The 20,427-nt window shown below is 36.8% G+C and overlaps 1 protein-coding gene across 3 annotated transcripts in view; it reads left to right on the top strand.

The window, feature by feature from the left end:
• PKIB (cAMP-dependent protein kinase inhibitor beta) overlaps positions 1-20,427 on the top strand; it is a 40,032-nt gene that overhangs the window by 17,022 nt on the left and 2,583 nt on the right. For 2 of the 3 annotated variants that reach the window (XM_087972605.1, XM_026666059.2), the window contains one exon: positions 19,624-19,801. In XM_087972605.1, the coding sequence (XP_087828731.1) occupies positions 19,654-19,801 (148 nt within the window). In that variant the 5' untranslated portion in view covers positions 19,624-19,653. The remainder of the gene's footprint in view (positions 1-19,623; positions 19,802-20,427) is intronic. The other variant, XM_087972609.1, reaches the window with a different exon arrangement.

Raw genomic sequence — 20,427 nt, 5'->3', positions numbered from 1 at the left:
CGTGTTACTCTACCATTTGGTAAGATCTGATGTATAATTCCCTGCTGTGTCTATTTTACGCAGTTTTTTGCATAAGATAGTGTAAACCCACCCATGACAGCTGTAATATAATGTTTAAACCAAGCTTATATGGCTTGCTCCACAAACCATGTGTGTTGGTTTGGGTCTGCAGCTGTTGAGCCACCCTATGAGCTATCCAGAGTCTTGTTTCTGGATTTTGACTCAGGCTTTCTCATAGTAGCCATAGTTTATTGAGTAAATTCCAATTGTTGATTCCATATATAATGCAGGTTCAAAAGCTATAATTAATGAAGATCAGTGGTGGGATTAATGCACCATACCAGACCCAAATTAGAAAAGCAAGTAGAGTATTTTGTGTCATAAGTTGTACAAATTCAGATAATAATGTGAGGTCAAAATTATTTTTTAACAAAAGGAGAGAGGAGAGAACATCAACAAGAAGGGCTTCCCAGGTCTATTTTAGACCCACATACTAGTCCTGATGTAGTTAAGCATATTTACAAATCCGGCATTTTAATATAGGAGATAAGTAAGCACCCATGTCTTTGAACTGAAATACAATTCAAAATATATTTTGTTTAAGTTTTGTGGTGTGTACTTTCTGTAGAATTTCTCTAATTTACTTCATTACATTGGGGTGGGTGAGTTGGGCACAAATTAAAAGGTTGCAGCACTTTGCTCTTGGTTGAATATATATTATCAAAAAGGAACAGCAATAGTTGACTTTAAACATTTAAAATCTAAAATCTACAACTTGTAAGTGTATTAATAATGGACATAAACCTTCTTTAGCATGTGTTTGTAATATCCAGTTTGATGTCATTCATGCTTCACAAATATTGTAGAATGAGATAATATCCTATGAGATCATATTAGCAAATAGAGCAGATATTTAAGCATCAATAAAAACTGCATAATTGTAGAAGCTGCTGGAAGCCCATGTGACATCAAATTCATATTAATATATCATACATTATTATTTTGAATTATTTTTTTGAAAAATAATATCTTTGGCCCAAAATAAACCAATCCCCCCCCCAAAAAAAACAAAACCAGTTATGTAAACCAAAATGCAAAAGCACCTTGTAGAACAGATGCAAAATATTAGGGTTTGTTTTTTTTGCTCAGATTAAGCCTATTTGATCAGCCTATTTTGCCTGAAATAGCCTATTCAACAATCCACCTGGCAATAGAGTAATCAAGTGCTTTGATTCTATGTCTTTCTCAGCACCCAAATCCACAACGGTGGCTTGGAATTAACTAGCTTGATTGTTTTCCACGACTTTCTCCTGCCAATGGAATGGATTAAGCCTAATGCAGAAGTTCCTGTGGTTTATTTAGGAGGTCAAGAATTTATTTTTGATTTCCAATTATGGATTTGTTTGGAGGGGAGCAAACCAAAATGCCTGGAGTGTGCATGTCATGCTAAAAGAGTTTAGCTGTTCTCAGTGATAGGGAAAGCCAAGTGGAAGAAATTGAGCAGGATGTGCCAGGATATTGTTTATATCTTGTTAAGCCAGAAATCTGACCAATTGCAATGGGTAAGCACAGCTGTTCTTTTCATCTATACTTCAAGCAAAACTGTGGCACTTTATATTTACCCTGGTGCTGATTTCTTAAGATTGCCACCTAAAATAAACGTTCTCTTTCCTCCCTGCTTATTTGTTTGCTTCTTCATTATCAAAGAAGAAAGGGTTATATCTCTAGGCAGAATTAGATGTCCAAATAGACAGCATCCATTTTCCTTAAAATGTATCTGAAGTAGTTAGGCATTTGCAAGTTGCATAATAAATCTATGCATTGCATATTTACAATAGATAAGAATTGATTAATAGTTGTATTGTAAAGCCTTTGCTCTTACAAAACTAATGTCAGAAGTAAACTTACAGAACAGAAAAGTTAGAAAATTCCTCTTCAGATGCTGTGATTCTCTGTGTATAAATTATTTTGCATTAAGACATATTGATAAAAGCCAAGGATTCTTACAAATTAAGTTGAAAAATCATGGCACTGCTTTAGGGACATAACAAAATCCTATCTGGATCAAAGTGGATTTCATTTTTTTTTTTTAAATTATCAACTATGGTAGGTATTGAAACTTTTTTTTATTATCTATATATCTTAGATCTGTATTTCACCTATCCCTTAAGAACTGCTTGGGTGGGGGTGACATCATTCTTCATTCCCATAATAACATAGTGATGTAGATTGAATGGAGAGAAAGTGATTGGCTTAAAATCCCCCAATAAGCTTCCATATTTGAGTGTGGACCAAAAATAACAGATAATCAGAGTTGGAAGGGACTTTGTAGGTCATCTAGTCCAACCCCGCCACGGAAGCGGGAGACCCTACACAATTTCTGACAAATGGCAGTCTTCTTGAAAGTCTCAAGTGATGGCTTTCCCACAATTTCTGCAGGCAAGCTGTTCCATTGGTTGATTGTTCTCACTGTCAGAAAGTTTCTCATTATTTCCAGGTTAAATCTCTCTTTGTGCAGTTTTCATCCATTATTCCTTGTCTGGCCTATAGGTGCTTTAGAAAATAGCTTGACCCCTTTCCTCTCTGTAGCAGCCCCTCAGATATTGGAAGACTGCTGTCATGTCTCCCCTGCTCCTTCTCTTCACTAGACTAGCCATGCCCAGTTCCTGTAACCGTTCTTCGTTCTTCGTATTATTGTACTTCCCTTTTAATTTTACACTGCTATATAAATTCCAGATGGTATCACTGGAAATACTGATTGTAGGAATGGAAACTTCTACAGCAGATACTCCACTTGCTAATATTATCTCATAGGATATTTATTATCTTTGTGGAGGGAACAGGGTAGCCCTGTCAATTATACAGCTACTACTAAAATTAAAAGAAAGCAACTGAAGATGTGATTTCCCAATGCCTTAATGGTTGTAGAAGAAAAGCCTGGCAGTAGCTAGCATTAACTTTTCCTTTCCCTTTGTTTTCTCCCATGGGACTTTAAGGCAGCCTGAAGGACACTGTACCACACCTGGTCTCAATTATAAGGTAAAATACTGAGAGCACTAGAGTGTGGGTGTGTGCTGTAGGTGAGCCAAAAGCAAACGTTTGCAGCCAAGGGAGTGGAGCAGCCATCAGCAAAACAAGCAACTGAGTTAATGAGGACTTGGATTTTACCAAATCAGCAGCTGACAAGGTGAAGGAAGTGACAGAGCTAGCAACTTCACCCTTCCAGTAGAGGAACTACAGTCAACCAGTAGCTTATGAAGCATGTTTACCTTCTCCTGTAGAATAATTTGAGAAACTACAAAATGAATGCTGCAGCAGCAATTTGGAAAAGCAACTGACAAGCCAACTTGTAGGTGGCTTAAAGGTAGCTGATGACTTTGGTTGACACTCAAGTGACAGATTGTTATATAGATGGTGTGGGAATAAGATAGGCATAGATAGGAGTGTAGTTATAGTATAAGCCTAATTATATATATTTTTTGTTAGTAAAAGCACCTTGGAAACCTAGAGAGGATAAAACTGTATATGATGCTGCTCTGTACCATTTCCCCAAAGAACCCCTCACAAAGATCTACAGCACTTTTTTCTATGCTCGTCCTGATAGTTCTTCCAAGGAGATGATACATTTAGTTGCATTTCCTCTCAACTATAAATAGACTTTCTTTTATCCTTTAATTATGATAAAAACATACAGTGACCTTAATCAATGATAGACATGTTCCCTGACTAGGGTACAATCCTCTGTGGGGTTTTTTCCTTTCTAATATAGTGAGTACACTCTGTTATAATGTAGTTTGTTCTTTAGTGTTTCCTAGTTCGTGTTGCACTTAGAGGTTGTATTGTCTCCAATCTCTGGGAAAAGGAGATGAGTATTGACAGAAAGGGAACTGGTCTGACTTTCAGAATCCCCAATGAGGCTTTTTTGACTTCTCGCTATCAGATGTGTCCCCAGTGCTAGCAAAACAAATAAAAGATCTAGTACAGAAGATCTGTGAAAGAGACATATAACGGAAAATAAAGTATTTTCATTTTTGGTACATTTCATACTACTATTCATATGCTCCTTATGGACTTTTTGCATAAAAGTGAAAAAAATAAACTTACGGTTTTGAAGATTACATAGAAATAGAAAGAAAAGTAATATGATTTAATTTTAGAAAAATTGAAATGTATTTGTACTTACAGCTGTGAAGAATATTGGAAGGTGTTTTTTTTAATACTGTAGCTTTTTTTAATTTTTCTTCAACTTTTTTCTTTTCTTGGATTTGTTTGCTTTTTCTTTTTTACTACTGTATCTTAATTTTGTTATTTTTTTCGTTTAAAAGTTTCATTTAAAATGGAATTATGAATAAAAAAATGTTCATTGCACTGAGACTGCAACAGGTGAGCTAGAGTTGATATTTATTACAATTCTGTATGATTCTCTTTTTTCCTTTCTCTTCTCCCTGAAGTTAGTAGTTTCTGCTTTGATAGTGTTGGACATTATTTTCTGCTGAAGTTCTAGCTGTACAAGCTTAGGTATCTGCACTGCATCCCAAATCAATACCTAATTTGCCTTTTTTTCTGATTCCAGGAAGACCCCCTTCTTTTAAGAATCAACTATAGTCCTTCCTTTAACTAATATCAGCTACACTGGGTCCATAGGAAAAGGGAGTGGCTAGTACTTGCTAACTTTCCATGGTTTGCCCTTCAATACATAATGGAGGATGTATTCATCAGCAGCTCTGAATCTCCATTCTTCAGCTATAGAATGATCCAGTTTCTGGGAAGGCAATGACAAGACTTACTGAGCTAACCACTCAACTTTCTAATCCTTTAAACCATGGTCTTTTATAGATTTTGCTTCTTAAAAGGGGTATTCTACCTGGCCATAAGAAGAAAAAAACTACTTTAAGAATCTAGTAGATTCATACTTCCAATGTTCTTGCCTATTGAGCGGTCAAATATTCCCCCATACAGCTGGACTCCTCTTGATATTATGGATAAGTCCAAGTTATTGTTTTATTGACAACAATGTGGATAAGTGTTTCATTTTACATGTAAGTATATGTGTATTCCCAATCCATGGGATTCCCTAATGCTCTTTCTTCCACATTTATTTAAAGTTACTGTATCTAAGTATTGCTGTTATTAACTACCATCTCCTCCCCTTTGAAGAATTAGTGCCTGATGTCGTTTACTCGTTTGTTCATTTCTTTGCATTATTTTCATCCCCTTAAGTTCCTTACAGTGGTGGGATTCAAATTTTTTTTACTACCGGTTCTGTGGGCATGGCTTGGTGGGCATGGCAGGGGAAGGATACTGTAAAATCTCCAGTCAGAGGTGGCATTTGCCGGTTCTCTGAACTACTCAAAATTTCCGCTACCAGTTTTCCAGAACTTGTCAGAACTTGCTGAATACCACCTCTGGTTCCTTAATTTAAAAGCAAAACAGTGTCACTTACAAGCCTCGTAAAGGTTCTGGGCAAAATCTTAAGATACATGGAATTATAAGCAACACTCTTCCGTGGAAGGGGCAAATATCTGGTCTTTTTTTCTGTGATTAATGGTTGGAGAGAAAAAGGCCCCTCGTGTATTTAGGCTCCACTAAATAACAGGTTCATGCAGTTAGTGTCTCCTACCTTAAATCCACTGCAGTTTTATAACTATCTGAAAAACATTTTGTTGGAGATTGCCCTATTTCAATCCCCATCACTGTTGCCTTTGTTCAATGCTCTTTTTATATAGTTGAATGTTCTTTTTTTGTAATGAAACTTGATAGCAAACTACAACAAGCTTCTTATCCCCCCCCCATCCTTTCCATGCAACAAAAAGTTGACATTAAAAGTTATAATGTTCCCTATTTTCCATCTATCCACCCATTCAAAACCCCATGTTATTCCATATCTCTTTACTGCAGCAAAGAACAGAAATCCCTCTCCTTTGCACCCTAAGCTATAGGCAGCTCAGCTTCTGGTCAAAACTCTTTTGTTTAAGTCCATTCAAGTTTCTCCTTTAAAGCTGTCAGCCAGACAAGACCAAAGAAGGGTTCCTTTGCAAATAATTCCCTGGTTTCTGACCAACAATTTAAAACATTTATTTATGATTTGTTCCCAACCTTGCATATAAAACTTACAGAAATCTAGTTTGGACAGTTAGCTTCCTATTTTAACTTTCCTGTTTTCACTTTTGGTCAAAAAGAATGTTTATCGTCCCGTTCATCATTCTTAAAATCCTTTGTATGTCTCATTGAAAGGCCAGTTGGGAAGCTAGCAATTTGAAATACAACTTAAAAACATAAAATGCTTTTGTAAAGTTGTGTGTTTCTTTTTATTTACTTTAGAAAGTAAATATGTACTTAGTGATCAACTGCAACATTTTATTACCAGCCACACCCAGGCTAGTAAAACCAAAGGTGTTAAGAGTATTGAACTTTTGAGTAATGGCAGTAGCATGAGAGTGAAGTCTCAGGGCTTGATGCCCAATACACAATAAGCTTGTTATTCAGTTGTACAGCTCAATTATCCACTACATGTTTGCTCAATCAAACATGTTTGCTTAGCCTGAACCCAGTTTTGATTAAGTGCTTATGAGACATCACATCTATATTAAATCTCAGCGTCCACATACATAGATTTTCTCCATGACTATCTAAGAATCAGTTTAGATTTCCATTTATATAGGTTTTTTTCCCCTCACTTTAATGTGAAAAACCATTTCTACAACATGACTTGCTGCTCAACTCAGCATGGTTCACTCTGGAAGCTGCAAATAAATAGCTTGGGGGTCTTGCTGTTTGTTGTGGATTGTTTACGCCTGCCCTAATGTGATATTAAATTTCTCTGTTTGACATGTAAGACAATTCAGTGTATGTTAATTTAGAAATGAGTCATGCAGGAAGAGGATCAAAGGCCCAGCTTCTTTGTTGTTTGCCCTGAAAAAAAGAATACAGGGGAATCTTAACATGGGGCACGAAAGGAAAAGCAGGGCTAAGCAAATGCATTATTTCATTCCTTTGATCACAGTTCCTTAAGATCTAATCTGTAGTGCTTATTTCCTCCAAATTATATGGAATATTCTCATTGCAAAACCTGCCTAACAGCTTTCCTGTATGTTTAAGTCTCTTCAGATTAATCAATAATCTGATCTGTGAAGGAAAATACCTTGTGGGGTATATGTGTGTACGTACGCACATTTGTACACAAAAGGTAAATTTTCTCTGCCCCTCATAGCCTTCAAAACCATGCAAACATGTAGACTGTAATCAAATGTAATAAAACAAAAAAGTAAAAGCAGCTTATTTAAAACAAGCTAAAATACAATCAAACTCTTATCCAAGGGCATCAGAGTCTCTAAAGCCTACAGCTTCAGGAATTGGGGGCCAATTTTAGCTCCACAACATGCATGGAGATTGTTTAAAAATGATGTGGATTTTATTTGCAAACCTTGCGTTTTGTTGAGATGTGAAGTAGCCCCAAGGCTCCCAAGAGGAAGAAAAACATCTTGGGTGGTAGGATTATGTGGGAAATGTCTGTCGAAAGCTGAATTTCAGTACTGCATAGTGTAATGTGTAAACAAAGGAATCCTTTGGTTTGTGTGTGATGCTGGGGATCAGTTTCTTTGTCTTTCCTCTGGTGCGCCTTGTAACATTAGCATAGGCGATATTTACGGATATGCATAAATGCAGGAATGGCTCACAGGAGCTGTTTGATATCTGCCAAACATGGTACATGAATCAGCTTCAGCGTGCTGCTTGTTAGTGCCACAATGTATTCCCACTGTCAAGCTTTACAAAAGGAAAAAAATGAATTAAAGGGCTCTTCGGGCCTCAATATCAGTTCATTTGTCTTTCCCTACATTTCCTCCCCAAAGCTGATATACTTATTTTAATACCTCTCCTCGGGTTATTTTAGGTAGCCCGGTTAGGAGGCTATAATGTTCATAAGTAACAATCAAATGATTATGCATGTTAGCAAGTTTATTTACAGATGATATTCAGTAGTTAAATACATTTATAAATGTTATAAATGTATAGTTTCATATGTATATTTCACATGTATAGTGTTATAAATGTATAGTTTCATACTGAATAAGGCCATCATCTGGGATTTAGGGCTATAAATCTCAGTTATATATTTTAAGTGCTTAGGATGATATGAATGATTTGCATTAATGTGTGTCAGGATGACCTGAAACTGTAGAAAGTCTGCACATTTCTTACCTATTACGAACACATTTATTTCTCTTGAAACAGCCTTGTTCTCATATGAAATAGACATATGGTAGTGCTTAAGTCTTTCAGTTTGAGTGTACTTGCTTGAGTTTTAAATTATGACCTTCCTATATTCTGTGATTGCCTGCTTCCCAATGACTGGAATCAAGCAATTGACTCATGTAGCAACACCAATAGCACTTAGATTTATACTGTATATCGCTTCACAGTGCTTTACAGTAATCTCTAAGTGGTTTTCAGAGTCAGCATATTGCCACCGACAATTATTTTACTGACCTTGGAAGGATGGAAGGCTGAGTCAACTTTGAGCCAGTGAGAATTGAACTGCTGGCAGTCGGCAGAATTACCCTGCAATACTGCCTTCGAACCACTGCACCACCACAGCTCTTATCACCACAGCTCTTATCACCACAGCTCTTATCACTGCAGCTTGTATCAGAAGTTGGTATTATCACACTACCAATAGAAGGCTGTTCGCAGGGATATGTATAAGGAAGGCCCTACTCTGTTTTTTGTTCAGTTATAGAAGAGACACAACTGGGAACTGCAATGATATGTTGTGGCATATATCTCTTTTCCTCCATTTGACCAATTCTGAAGTATTTTTGAGTCCTAAGGAGAGAAGATTCTATAGAGAGGCATTCTCATATACTGTATAGATCTATATATAGGTTCTTCTTCACTATACTACAGAGAATCATATCTATTTTTTTTCCTTAGTTCTGAAAGAAAGAATAAAACTTTCAATAAATATCCTAGGAATTCACAAAATCTTTCTGGCATGCCCAAAGTGAAACGATTGAGGCAAGATTAGAGGAATTTAAGCAGTTCAACTCAACAGCCTAAGCTAGTTATTTCCCATGCTGCTTCTGGCTGTTCCTGAAGCTGACTTAACAAAATTCCAATTCTGACTCTAATAGCTTGGGTATGGGGTTAGGTTGATGCTCAATCCATACAATTGGCCGCAATAGATCCTGACTGGTTATTCCCCTGCTTCTTGTCCTTCCTATCCATGGGGAAGACATAACTTCAAGGGTCTACTGTTATATTTCTGGGGATTCCTCCCCTCCTCACTAATCACATTCTTTTCTTTTGCTTTCCCAGATGTTTGCACTCATGGATGCCTTCACACCCTCTTCCCAAATTTTCAGTTTTACACTACACTGTATCTCCCCCTCCCCCCAATATACACACCCCCAATCATTACTTTGACGCTGCAGTGATCATGTGGAACCATTGTTCCTTATTCTGGTAGGTAGGAAGATAGATAAGTAGACAGGTAATTACATATAAAAATAACACAACTTGCTGAAATGTAGAAGTTATAAACACCATATGTACTGTAGTACATGTTGTCGATAATAAAAGTTATGCCCTGATTGTTTCTTAATTGCATCCTATGTCATGCTGGCTGAGGAATTCTGGGAGTCGAAGTCCACAAGTCTTAAAGTTGCCAAGGTTGGAGATCCCTGAATTCTATACCAATGAAAAAGCATCTGCCAGCAGTATGAATTTTTACTCCCTAATATATTGATGCTGCTACCATACAACCCTCAAATATCTTAGAGTTTTGTGAGAGGTAAGGAATGTGTATGTAAGCCAAATAAAAGCAAAGAAAGATCTGTGAAAGACAAATTGCTTTATAAGTGTTTTATAATAGTAGCCATTATCAAAGATAATGCTGTTCGCATAGTCTGAGTTGTAATTTTTACAATCATTATTCCCAGTTTTAGTAGAATTGTGCTTAGAACAAAAAACTACAAAAGATAGTTGAATACTGTTAATGGCATATGCATTAGCTAAATACCAAATGGGAGCAACTATGAAAAGAACAGAGTCCTTTATGAAACAGAGAGGATGTTAATCATAAGCAATAAGAAATAATGTACTGAAGAAGCAAGTTTGTGTGAAGACACCTGAGTGATCTCCTTAGGTCTCCTTATGCCTTACACCAATTTCCCAACCCTCCAAAGCAGAGGAAGAGGCTACAGTGGAGAAGCTACAATGCAATGGAAAGGAGGAATAACAAAAATGACTTCTCATTCCACTGATAAATAACTTCCATCAAGAGTGACTACTAATGACCCAACCAGTTATACTTCCATTCTCTATGGGCTTCATAGAATGCAAGATGTTACCTATGATTTTATTCCAGTGATCCATAAATAACAGAATAACAGAGTTGGAAGGGACCTTGGAGGTCTTCTACTCCAACCCCTGCTCAAGTAGGAAGGCATGTACCATTTCAGACAAATGGTTGTTCAATCTCTTCTTAAAAATCTCCACAACTTCTGGAGGCAGCTTGTTCCACAGATTAGTTGTTTTCACTGTCAGGAAATTAGTTCCTTAGATTGCTTCTCTCCTTGATTAGTTTCCATCCATTGCATCTTGTCCTGCCTTCAGGTACTTTGGAGAATAGTTTGACCCAATTACCACTTTTTCCCCCAATAATATCATTACACACACACACAAACAGACAGCTGTTTTAAACAAGTGTCTTAAGTCACTGCAGTCCCAACTGGATCCTCAACTCACAAACAAGCAATGGCATAGTACTCCATTATCCCAAATTACCTCAAATTACTGTTTACTTCCACACATAATGAGGGCTTCCTCTTGATATATGGGCTATATGCCTTAGAGAAAGCAGGATCATTTTGAGGTGTAATTAGATTCAGTTTTTGAGCCACTGATCTAGTCTCTGGCATTATCTTCACCAAAACCCACCCCTGAGGCAAGGTGAACAACAAGATTATCTGGAAAGTTGTTCTTGGTTTAATTCCAATCTTTGGGCAATGATACCATCTTGATGTCCAGTATTAGCATCAAAGAGGTAGTAGTATTATACACATACTACAGGCACAATTCGCTTCTGTACATACAGAAGACTTCCTCTTGATGTATGATAATTAGAGGAACAGAATATTTTTTCGGCAGTTGTGGAAGACTCAGTCTTAAGAGCATGTAATTCAAGCTGATATTTGTATATGGTATATTCAAGAAATTTACTGAAATAATTACTTATGAATTGGGCAATTATATTTATCAATAAGAAGAGAGGTTGTTGAAAGCAAAGAGATGATACTAATGACTGCATACATCACTGCTTAAATGCACTGAAAATTAGCCCAAAGATTACTTTTAATTGATAAGGAGTGGTTACCTGGTGAATGTAACCCTTTCTGTAGTGCCTAAACATTGGCTTCCCTCCCTTTTCGCACTTTACCCCTCCAGCTATCTCTTTCTCTTATCTCCTCTCCAGATAGTTTTTCCTTCCCAGATCAATTTTTCCTTCAATCCAGCTATAGATTCTTCTTAGCTGATCTCTCATCATTCTGCCCCCATTTTTCTGTTGTACAGTTTCTGCTAGAAAAAGAAAGGAAGTTTTGCATACAAGTGTATATATTTGTGTATTTCTGTGTGAGATAGTTTGGGTTCATAGCAGGGGTGGGATTCAAATTTTTTAACAACTGGTTCTGTGGGCATGGCTTAGTTGGTGGGTGTGGCTTGGTGGTCATGTGACTGGCTGGGTGTAGCCAATTCAACATCACTCACATCGAGGCACACATCTCCTCTCCTGGCCTCTCATGACTGGGGATAATGCAACAGTTGTAAGTGTGAAAAACGGTCATAGGTCACTTTTTTCAGTGCCATTGTAACATTAAATGGTCACTCCACACAAGCAAAGTACCAACAAAGGAGGAAAAAAAACTCCAGAGAAGTTCCTGAGATAGGAAGTCCAGTCCTGCCAAAATGTAATAAGGGTTAACAGAGAGGCAGTTTCTGTAAGCAACACCAGAATGTTTCTTTCCTTCCTTCCTTACAGGATTAGGCCAGTAATTTCTTCTGACAACCGGTTCTCCGAACTGCTTAGAATGTTAACAACCGGTTCTAGCAAATATGTGCGAACTGGTAGAATCCCACCCCTGGTTCATAGGACAGAATGGTAGTTATATGCAAACATGCAGGTCTATTTTTATCAAAGGAGTATCTTATTTTACAGCCAACTTTACTGTTTAACAGTAATAAACCTAGCTCAAATTGACTTGTCTTTCTGGGGCAAGTGGGGTTCTCACAGATTTGCATTAAGGATGTTCAAAATGTGTCAGAACATTCCATTTCTCTCTAGAACATACACTAAGGCAGGGGTGTCAAACTTGATTTCACTGAGGGCCGCATCAGGGTTGTGTTTGACCTCCGTTTTCGCTAGCAGAGGCACCGCGGGCCATTCATTTACTATTTCCAGGCTGGCCCTATGGGCCGGATCTAAGCACCCTGCTGACCAGATCCAGCCCACGGGCCTTGAGTTTGACACCCCTGCACTAGGGCCATAAGTTGAACCTTGTTGCACTCTGTTAGTGTCTCCTTTACTCAAACTTGCATTCTCTTAAGCTACCAAACAAACCCATGAAAAATAGAAGATTTCCTGGCTCTCTGCAACATCATTTTGATTTCCTATCCAATGGCTAACACAATATGTTCATGAACACATGAAACTCTGTAATTGACTTGAGTAGATAGAAGAAATGACTAGGATTGATTACAGCTGGAGTATCAACTTTAGACTGACAAATGATATTTTCCTTTTATTCTTTCTTTTTCAAGGGTATGAATTCTTTCATTCAGAGGCATCTTCCTTTCTAATGAATACAGTGTTGCTGTTATGCTGTCTATTTCTTTCTTGGCTCTTGGCTGCTATTTTTTTTAATGTAATAATTATTTTGTTATTCATTGCCTTGGTCCCAAAATGGAAAAGTACATATAAATACTTCAAGCAGATGAATCACCCTGTGACAACAGCATTAATAACTTGGATTCATTAACTATAAACTTATAATTTTCTATATTATGTATGAATGATGTCAGACTTGCAAAAACATTGACAATGAAAGTGGATAAGCCATTTGAAGATGACTTTGTTATAAAGCTATAAGTTCATTTGTTTCCACTTGGTTTTTGTTTTTGTTTTTTTGCTATAACATATAATAAATAATGGCATTTTGTTAATTATAGTCTAGAAACTGTTGTAATATAAGGAAGACATAGGTTAGAAAGTAATAATAGGACCCTTTTGCAACTAGCAATGTCCCATAAATAAAGAATGAATATCTATTTTTAATCCACCCATAAATAAAAGGAAGCAGACAAATTCCCTTTCTGTCAAGGAAGGATAGAGATTTGCGCCAAAGCTTTGTCCATCTATGTGGTGCTAATATTAATGTAGGATCTATAGATTTGACATCTGAAAATAAAGCAACTCCAAAGATCTATATGATTATTTAAAATGTTTAGTTTTGAAAGCAAGAGTGTATTTTAAAAAATAAGGAAACAATTGGCTAGATTTCTGGTTCCCACATTAATGGGGAAAGTATGGTTTGGGGGTTTTTTTTTGTTTTTTGAATGAGAGAAATAATGCAATGGACAAATTCACCCATATAGAGGGTATGATTGCTCTCACGTATGGTGGATATAGAGTTGAGGTTGCTATGTTATTGGGTTTCCTGCAATATTTTGCTGCATAGACTTTTGCAAAAATGACCTTGTAGGCATAATAAATTGTTCTACTGATATGAAGCAGATGGTAATATTTATGTCCAAGGTGGGCTTGGTACAAGGACTCAAATGTTTAATTGCATCAGGACTAGTGCAGTGTCACCAACTGGGTATTGGGAGTAGAAATGATTTATTGCCTATTAATCTACAACAGGTTGGACATTCTAAATGTGCTGGTTCACAAGAGGAATGGAATGCTGAGTGAGTAACTGTGCAGGTGTGATTATTATTTGCAAAACTATTCATTTCTGAGAAAAGCATATTTGTGAGATATCAACATTTGAGGAACGCAAAGTTTCAGTTGCTTATGAACTTGCTGATATATTATCTATTTATGCTGGAATGTATGAAAAACAAACATCCTAGGTGACACCAAAGGCGAAGAAAGGTGAAAGCATGACTTGATAAATGTTCAGTAAAGCCAACAAAGAGGCTGAACGGAGAAGGTATTTAAGCTATCTTTTAAAAGAGCACATCTTGGTACTCAAAACCAATAGTAACTTAGAGTTTTCAAGCAAAAATACATTGGCAACTGAGAATAAGTTCCTTCACTTTCTCATTCGTGTTTTGTTTTCTATATCATTTAGGCTAGTGTTTCTCAACCTTGGTGACTTTAAGATGGGTGGACTTCAACTCCCAGAATCAAAGCAAAGCTGGCTGAGGAATTCTGGAACTAGAAGTCCACCCATTTTAAAGTCATCAAGGTTGAAAAAACATTGATTTAGGCATTTAAAAGCATAACACATCTCTGCCCACCAGGGAATATGCTAACAGTGAGAGAAGTGGAAATAAAGATGAACTAAACAAAACAATTTTATATATCTGAATTCAAAATTCAAATAATTTTTGAACTTGCAAATAAACCAAGGAGATGGAAGTTTGAATTGTAGCACGAGGTAGTCACACTTCCATGACTGTTCTTGGAATTTTCTGCAACACCATTTTCTCTCAGAACACAACAGAGTAAGATTGATGACAGTACACAGAGAACCATTCTTGCTCCTTGATAACAAAAATAATCTGCTCTACTTCAGGAGTACGCATTCTAGATCCAATGGATCAGTAACACTGCAGCAGTTCCTGATCCATCTGGTAGTAGACATTAGAAAAATAACAAGTTATCCTCAAGTTAAGCTTTTACCTTGACAGCAACTGTATGAACACATCCATGAATATACAGTGTATTTCCTTCAGGATGTTATATGCACAGCTTTGTCTATCTCTTTGGAGAGACAAAAGAGATGGGAAGCTGAAGAGACGAGTTAGGATTATATTAGCCTAAGGCAGGGGTGTCCAACCTTGGCAATTTTAAGACTTGTGGACTTCAACTCCCAGAGTTCCTCAGCCAGCTTTGCTGGCTAAGGAACTCTGGGAGTTGAAGTCCACAAGTCTTAAAGTTGCCAAGGTTGGACACCCCTGGCCTAAGGCATCTAATAAGTACCATTTTGATGCTATCCACTACTAATCCCTAGATTTTGCTAACCACATAATGGGTGTTGAAGGGTAACCTTGTATATATTTTGAGGTTGTTATCCAACAGTAGGAATAAGAAAGAAAATATTATTTTAATGCCAGCATAGTTAAAGATAAATTAACATACATGAACAGAGGATTGAAAACATGAATAAATAGCTAAAGAATGTTTGGGGTCCCTATCATAAAGGAACAATTATTATACAATTATATAATGGTTAAATTCATATAATTTTATTTTATGGAAATATGAAATCAGCCAAGCCATACATAAGTTGATTTATACATTAGAATGAAGACCCTGATCAGAAACATGACTTGATTTCTTCTAAATATACAGTATGCCTTGTAACAAACACAATACAAAGTTGTGAAACACTTAATTTTCATATTGGTTATTTTGTTTTGTTATTTTGTTTTGTTATTTTGTTTTAGTTGTTACCTGAAATCATTTTTAAAAGGGATAAATTAAGTGCAATTTTATCAACAGCTTCACTGAAGATCTTTATAAACCAATTAAGCAACTCAGTAAACCCCCAAAATTAAAACATTAACCTTTTCAACTGGACCTAATACAGCTTGCAGAAGAAATGTGTTGCATTCAATATCTGTGAAAGAATGTAGATTTAGCCTAGGGAAAAGAACTATTTAGGGAGGAAAAAAAAGATGTGTCAGTTCTTAGAAAATAGAAATCATGAGCATAAAACACAAAACAACCTGTCCCTGATTTGTTTGTATAAGATAGGGCAGAAAGTAAATCTGACAGACTTTCAGGATTCTGTTTTTTCACCCTAGAATCTAGAATAGAAAGTCATGTGAGTTGATTTATATTGATGAGAAAAGATCAGCCAAAAAGATTAATAATGTTGGGAAAATAAATTAAGTTGTTTGTTTGTTTCTGGGTAGAATTGCAAACACTTTGGATCTTTAATTGGTTAACTGTTGCAAAACAACACAACTTTGGGGTCTATTCCTGCAGGCTGAAGATAATACAATAATAAAATATATACCATTATGTTCATTACCTTGACACTACTTCTCATAACAATTGCAGTAATACATTGTTTATTGCTAACCTGGTACTGATCCTGTATGTTCTTACACAAGTTAGTGAAGTGATTGTTTTGAATAATGTAGGTTATTTTCTTAAAAGGGGATAGAAAACCTGATGCCATACAGATATTTTAAACTACCAATATGACAATCGCCAATTTGGCCATGATGAAGTGTAATCCCTGTTGGAATCCAAAAGATCTGAAAAGGATCAGACTGTGTCCCCTTGTTCCAGACTATAAAAATAATGGAAATTGTCAGTCTTTTAGTGATTACAATATTGCTAAAACATGGCAAAGGGAAATTAGAATACAGCACTTAATTTAAAAAATTGGGGGAAAGAGGATGATTCAACTAATATATGTGGAAATCCTATTTACACTTGCTTAAGAATAACTTTCATCAAATTCAGTTGGACTTTTTTTTTAAGTAGACATGTAGGAAAGTGTTTGCTAAGCATTTAGTTTTTATATTATGTATTTCTGTGCATTAGTTAAGAAATGGGATGTTACCAAGCATTGTGTTTTGATTTAACATGCAATGGTTAGTAGACTGGTTAAATATTCCTGTAAGTCATGTTCTAATTGTTGTCTGATACTGTATGCATTTTTATGCATGTACCATAGCAGATTACTGATATACAAATACTGCTGTGTCTGAAGATCTATATAAATACTTAGATGTGAGACTAAAGAGATGGAAATGTATCTCTTGGGACTAATTTTAGATGTTCAATGTTAGCAAAGATTCCACTAATTTATGAGAGCACTCCATTAGACTGCTGGAAAATTACTGCAGTTTGATCCTGTGTCTTGGTTTCACTCTGCTATATGTAGGGCTGTCATGGCCACAGCCTAGACCAAGAGAAAATATTTCAGCATGACAGCAGCTAACATAATAGTCTTGTTTAATGTTTCCCTGTAAAGCAAGCATCACACACAAAGGCTACCACAACCAACAATTCTGTAAATAACCAAAGCAGCAGCAACAGATGGCAAGAAGCTGCCATCTTGACTTCACTTGGGGGAGTTGATGATTGTGGTATCCTTGTCAGAGGTGCTCGTTTGAAGTGTGTTTGCAGCTCATTTCCATTTGGATTGATCATGAAAAGAATGTTAAGATGCTAAGAATTAGAGCCTGAATTTGCTAGCTTTCCTTTTCCCTTTCCTGTCATTTTTCCTCCCGTAGCTTTTCTTTAGAGACCAGGGGTGTCAAACTCACTTTGTCATGATGGCATCACTTGATGTATTGGGACTTCCCCTCCTTCGCTAAACGGGGCATGGGCATGGCCAGTTTGTGATACATCCGGCTTGCGGGCCATGAGTTTGACAGCCCTATTATAGACCATAAAATGGGGTTATCTTGTTTTCATTAGTTTGTAAAATCATGCTAGCAATGTTTTTGGCTTGAACGTTTAGGGAAAAAAATATTTAAGTCACAGCAGTCAGGGTAAATGGATTTTTGTACTAATAAACATGTTAACTACCACAAATATCTTTACAATGAGTTGTAGAGAGTTGTTAAAAATTCTCCTTTATTCCTGAATATTGCCTAAATCACTTTGCCTGTGTTAACATTGGCCATTTCGCTGAAGATGGGAATGCACGTTTCCCCCACAAAACCTAAATTAATCTAAGGACAGCGAATATTTTTATTATGGCTGCTTGCACAATCAGCCAAATGTTCAGACTGGATTTGGCATTTTTATCCACCTATCGAGTTCTTCTTAAGGACCTGGGATGGGCAGATGTGGTTGTTTGATGGTGTTAAAGGCACTGTCACAGGATGTAAGCAGTTTCAAGCAAAGCTGCCTTTTGCTGATAGTGAATCTGCCAATGTTGAATGGTGTTCAAATGGTGTTTCAAATAGTTGGGGATTACATCCAGGGGTGGGTTTCTACCGGTTCTGTCCACCTCTGTAGAACCGGTAGCTCTGAAGAGCAGCAGACATAGAATCCGTTCTATGTCTGCTGATGTTTTTGCCCACCTGCTCACCCGGGCTCTTACCTGATCTTTATTTCCTGATTTTTCAACTTCAGCTGCTGAACGAGGCACAGCTGCAGTTAAAAAGGCAGGAAAAGAGGGCTGTTTCAAAGGCTGCTTCTCTGAATGCAGACTGCTGATGATGATTTACAGGCGTGCGGCTCCCAGCGTGCAGGGAAGCTCGTAAATCCCAAACTGGTAGTTAACCCTGTCGTATCCCACCCCTGATTACATCCAAGGCACTATAGTACTACAAAGTAAAATCCAGAACAGCGTTAGGTTATTTGCTGATCCTGTTTATAGTTTCGCAGTCCCTTCCTTCATGAGAATTTTAAGTTCTTAAAACAGTGAATGTAACATTTACTACTTCCATCTGGATTGGTTTGCTCATCAACTAAGCCACAAAAAAGTGAAGAGGTATCTAGAGTTGTTGTTTTTTTTAATTTACATTCTCTATTTCTAATTTAAAACAAGCACCAAAACAACTTATCTTGGATCACAATAAATGGAGAGAAAATATCCCTGATACTTCCAACTGCCCTTTCAGGTCTGTCTCTCTTGACACACAACCCCATCAATCAGTTGCTTCTGCTCCTGGACACTGGAAAGCTAAAGATAAGATCCCCCTTGGAAAGTGAAGCTGTTTCTATTATAAGGATGTCATACCTGGTTTACTTTAAGAGACACATTTCTAGAGACTACAGCACTGTATTCTTATATATAACATGTTGTATTTGAATTTATCCGTAATATTCCTGGGGAAGCATTATCCTCTCCTCACAATGCATAAGCTCTACAAATGATAGGAAATTCCATCCTTTACTTTCATTCATGATTCAGCTCTAAAATAGCCCTCTTGGCTTCTTCCTGTCTTCTGAACAAGTTCAGAAGGCTTCTGGAATCCCAACAAACTTTAACCTTAGACTGTCTACTATTGACCTCACCCCTTTCCTAAGAGGTCTGAAGGGGGCGTGCTTAAATGCACCAACATGCCTACCGTCCCTGTCCTATTGTTTCTTTTATTCTTCTTATATGTACCCATTTCATGTATTCATGTATTCATATATATACTTATACCTATTATCTTGTAAAGCGATTGACAAATCAAAAATAAATGTTGTGTTCATGAATGCTGTTAAAATACTGTAAGTAGAAAGTGAAAATGGGGGGAAAAAAAGGAAATAGACTCTCGGGATAAAGTTTCAGCACTGATGTATTGAGACCTGTCCTTCTACCAAGGGAAAGTACATTTTGGTTTTCAAAAGAAAAGTTACTTTCTCCTCCTAAACAACAAGATTGGTTTGCATTTGGCCACCAGATTATTGAAGCTGAGACTCTTGGTGTTTTTCAGGAGATGTTGCTATGAGGAAAGACATCAGAGATGACTGATGTTGAGCCTGTAGTCACAGATTTTGCTGCATCAGGACGGGCTGGACGCCGAAATGCCTTACCAGACATTCTGGGTTCTTCTGCTGGAGCTGGAACATCAGAACTGCCACACAAATTAGCAGAACTCTCAATGTCAGATGGTAATCCTTTTGAGAATCAAAAGCTACTTTTAACTGTTAGAATAACTAAGGAATGTTCTTCATTAAGGCATCATTATTACCAAGTAATTTTCTAAGGATCTTTCCAACTTAGAATAGAATAGAATAGAATAGAATAGAATAGAATAGAATAGAATAGAATAGAATAGAATAGAATAGAATAGAATTCTTTATTGGCCAAGTGTGATTGACACATAAGGAATTTGTCTTTGGTGCATATGTTCTTAGTGTACATAAACAAAAAATAAAATACATTCATCAAGAATCATAAGATACAACACTTAGTGATAGTCATAGGATACTAATAAGCAATCAAATCAGACTAGAAAACAAATAAAACAATATAAGTTGTAAAGATACAAGTATCATGGATATAGCCATAAGAGGGAAGAGATAGGTACTAGTAAGCATGTGAAGAAGAATAGTAGTCTTAGTAGTTAATTTGACAGTGTTGTGGGAATTAGTTGTTTAGCAGAGTGATGGCATTCAGAGAAAAACTCCTTGTGCCTTGTTGTTCTGGTATGCAGAGCCCTATAGCATCATTTTGAGGGTAGAAGTTGAGACAATTTATGTCCAGGATATGAAGGGTTTGTAGATATTATTATTAC

Source organism: Notechis scutatus, chromosome 1 (assembly GCF_049901735.1).
Source record: "Notechis scutatus isolate UNSWTSFEM ecotype Mainland chromosome 1, rNotScu1.2, whole genome shotgun sequence".
In the NCBI taxonomy this organism is placed as follows: Eukaryota; Metazoa; Chordata; class Lepidosauria; order Squamata; family Elapidae; genus Notechis; species Notechis scutatus.
This window is presented reverse-complemented; position numbering and strand designations above follow the sequence as displayed.